General features: G+C 50.8%; 1 protein-coding gene across 1 annotated transcript; it reads right to left on the reverse strand.

The window, feature by feature from the left end:
- Positions 1-677: 677 nt before the first annotated feature.
- LOC129639546 (DDB1- and CUL4-associated factor 12-like protein 2) lies at positions 678-3,287 on the reverse strand. The gene has a single exon (XM_055564680.1). It carries the CDS (start codon positions 3,285-3,287, stop codon positions 1,884-1,886), a length of 1,404 nt encoding a protein of 467 aa, XP_055420655.1. The 3' UTR covers positions 678-1,883.
- Positions 3,288-3,752: the final 465 nt, after the last annotated feature.

A 3,752-nucleotide genomic window follows, 5' to 3' on the forward strand; every position in this document is an offset into this window, starting at 1 on the left:
AGTGGAGAAATTTGAGAATATAAAAATGACAGTTACATTCTCTGCTCTTAAGACATTTACAACTGAGTTGGAGACACATAAATGCATACAAATACATTTTATTGCTATATAACAACTATGCTGATTCGCTTCTTTGCAACCCCATGGACTGTAGCCTACCAGGCTCCTCCATCCATGGAGTTTTCCAGGCAAGAGTACTGGAGTGGGTTGCCATTTCCTTCTCCAATATAACAACTATACAACCCTGTTAACATGATCTCTGTAAACAAAAACTGCTTTTCCCCACTGTATTTCTTAACTTACTTTTAGAATCACTCATTATATTACTCAATTGGTTCAGATTTTCAGTTGAACAGCATGTAATGGACACCAAGGCAACATCTGAGTGCTGAAATATTTAAGGAAAAACAGACATGCCACAACACTAATGCAAGATCAGCACAACCTGGCCAGTTGTGAGGAAAGGCCAGTCTCTCTTCTCACTTCCAGTATTCTCACATATGGAGAAGTACAATCTGTTTTCCTAACAAACCATGTTTTGTATTTGTCTATGCTCCAAAGTACTTTTCTTCAACCTAATGGCATTTACTTTTACTTTCTGGCCCATCTTCTTAGAATAAACATCCTGTATCCTTGATAATCGCATATTACTGTATTGAGAGTCATAACATCCCAACAACTTTTTAACAATCTGTTTATTCTACTTTAGATAAGAATCTTTGAACTTGACAAAATAAAATCTTAACAAATTTAACTTTACAAACTAACAATCTTTTTCAGAAGTAGGGACTGGGTTCATTTTCCTTCTTTGCAGTATTTTTCTATGACTTTGTTAAGCAGAATTAGAAATTTTAAAGCATGTTCAAGTATAGTATTTGGTATTGAAAACAGCAAAAGCAAAAATATCCAGTTCTATACCCTGGATCAGGATCAGTATACATTCTACCTAGCCTGTGATACATTCTACATTTTCATACATGGAATCCACTTTGAATGATGGCACTGAAACTGTGCAAGTACCTTAAACAACAAACATTCAAATATACTCACAAGTGTTAATACTACTAAGGCAAGAAGTGAGAAAATATATATTCCGTTATCTATTTAACAACAGGTCAGGAAAATTTAAAAGAGAAAATGGGTTTTTAGATTAAATCTGAAAAGTCAATCAGCAGAACCCTTGCATTCCTAAAGTGTTCTGACCAATTGAGATTTTGGTACCAAAAAACCCAAGATTGTATGACAATCTTGTTTTCAACATGAATGAAGTTCTTAAACAGCATGTTTAGCACCAACAATTTACAAACTACAAACATGAAGATTACAATTTGCAAATGGAATGCTTCCAAAACCTGGTAATCTAGAAACTGGCATGTACCTTCCCACTGGAACAACACTATAATACTACAGCCAGCTTTCCAGAACACATGTACAAACTCTTTTTTTAAAAAATACTCTCAATATACCATCTATCTGTGATGAAAAACGACCAAAACAGTATCATCATAATACTGGTAACAGAAAAAGAAAATATACAGAATTGTAAAACCATGACTGCCAGGCATTAAAGTGAGAGAATACATAAACGACTCAGACAGTAAACAGAGCTAAGAATTAGTCAAACTTTTTGTGTATAATTCAAAACGACACTATTGGACAGGTGTATAAAAGTGTTAAAGCCAAATTTTGACTGACTGAAGGGTAACTCACTCTCTAGGTCGCCATCTCTCTTCGCCTAATACCCTAAGCAGAGGTAAACTGGATTTTTTTAATCTGAAAGATAAAAGCCACACAGACTCAAAAGCACAAACACAGGGCAAAGGAGAAAAGCGCGAGGGGACCGGAAGGTAAATCTGGGCACTTTGAGGACAGGGCGGTCATCCTTAGCTCCAGAGGCCTGCATAGTTCCCACGGAGGCTTGAAGGAAGAGGGCCGCCAGCGACGAAGAGCTTCATCTCCGGCCAGTTGTAACAGTGGGTGTAGACAGCATTAGGCAACTCGCCCAAGGCACTGAAGTAGTTCATCTGCAGGTCATCTTGGTTGAGCCAGCCTCTGCCACAGATCAGCCTGAACTTCCTCCCTGTGGGCCGCGGAGAGGAGCGCTGGCTGTCAGAGACCTTCTCCTCCAGGAACTTCTGCGCGCGGACGTCATAGAAGAGCAGAGAGCCCTGGCCGGTGCCCACGGTGACGATGTGCTCATAGAAGCTCAGGGAGCGCACACTCGTGCCGCCCTCACGGGAGCACAGGTGTCGGATGCTCTGGTGACCCTGGCGCAGATCCAGGAAAGAGATATGGGACTGGGAGCCTACCGCGTACAGGGACAACTCATCGCAGTAGGTCAGGCACACGTTGTCTCTGCAGTAAGGCAGCCTGATGGACAGCAGCCTGGACAGGGTATTCTGGGCTTTCCACAGGTGGAAGTAGCCATCCACGGTCACGGCTCCCAGCTCCTGCCTCTTGGCGCCGAAGGCCACAGCCCGCACCTTGCAGTTACCTGGGTTGGTGTCGGCCCTGGGGACATCCTCCACTTCCAAGGGACGGATGTGGGCATACACGGAGAGCCCTGCAGCACGGCGCCAGGCCATGCTGCTCCGGAATACGTCGGGGTCTATCTTCCAGATGCCCAAGGTGCCGTCGCGGGAGCCGCTCACCACCACCGTGTCGCTCATCCAGTCGATGGCGAAGATCCAGTCTTTGTGGCCGTGGTCGCCCAGGCACAAGGGATCCAGCGTTGGCAACCAGTAGATGGCCAGGCTGTTGGGGTTCTCGCCCCCGGTGGCCAGCAGCGTCTTGGAGGGATTCAGCTGGACGGCATGGATGCCGCAGCCCTGCTGGGCGTGGGCCGGCGAGTGCCGACGATCCCGCATGAGGGGGATGCGCATTATCTGGCTGGACTGCACGTCCATCACGAAGAGCGTGTTGCACTTGGTACCGCACACCACCTGCCTGGCGTTCAGCCACTGCGACGCGAACACCTTGTCCATGGTGCCCAAGGACAGTTCGCGCTCCCGCAGCAGCTCTGGCAGCTTCCGCACCGCGAGGCCATGCAGCTCGCTATCGAAGCCTGAGAGCCCCGCGCGGCCCCGCGCGCCCACCTCGCGCCCCTTCAGGTAGTCCACCAGTGAGCGCCGCACCACCATCCGCTTGGGCTTCTTGGGAGGCTGCGGGCCGTCTGCGTGCACCGCCGCCGAGCCCGGCGACGACGAGCTCAGCGACGACGAGCCCTCTGTGGCCTTCTGCGGCGCAGGCTCTTCCGGCGTCTTCTTACCTGTTTGCTGCAGGGCCATGCCGGGCGGCGGGCGGGTGGCGGCGTGGGAAGACAGGGCTGGCGAGCCGGGCGAGGAGTCGCGGTCAGGCGAGCGGAGCGTGGGCGGCGCGCGGCAGCGAGGGCGGCGGCAACGCGGTTCCAGGTGGGAAATGCTGCCGACGGCGAGGGCTGAGGGAGCGAAGTCGACTTGGGACAAGGACGACGCGGGGGCCGAGCGCAAGGGGGCGCAGGCGGCGGGAGGGGCGGACGTGGGAGGCCAGGTAGCACGTGGCGGGCTGGGAGGGGTCAAAAGGGGGCAGGAAGGAGGGGTGGATGGAGCCTCGGGGCGGGGCTTGAAATTCACCCGGAACCGGCGCTCCTGGATTCCCGACGTGGGGGAGGGGGGTGCGGAGGCGGGGGAGGGGGGGGAAGAGCCAGCTGGGGGGCTGGTGCGTGGCAGGGCACTTCGCCTGTGGGGTTGGGTGAGATGAGCCTGGGATGTGCT

Source organism: Bubalus kerabau, chromosome X (genome assembly GCF_029407905.1).
Source record: "Bubalus kerabau isolate K-KA32 ecotype Philippines breed swamp buffalo chromosome X, PCC_UOA_SB_1v2, whole genome shotgun sequence".
Classification (NCBI taxonomy): domain Eukaryota; kingdom Metazoa; phylum Chordata; class Mammalia; order Artiodactyla; family Bovidae; genus Bubalus; species Bubalus kerabau.

Bases quoted from the DNA above. Each gene is read 5' to 3' on its own strand.
- LOC129639546 (XM_055564680.1), bottom strand. From the start codon at position 3,287: ATGGCCCTGCAGCAAACAGGTAAGAAGACGCCGGAAGAGCCTGCGCCG.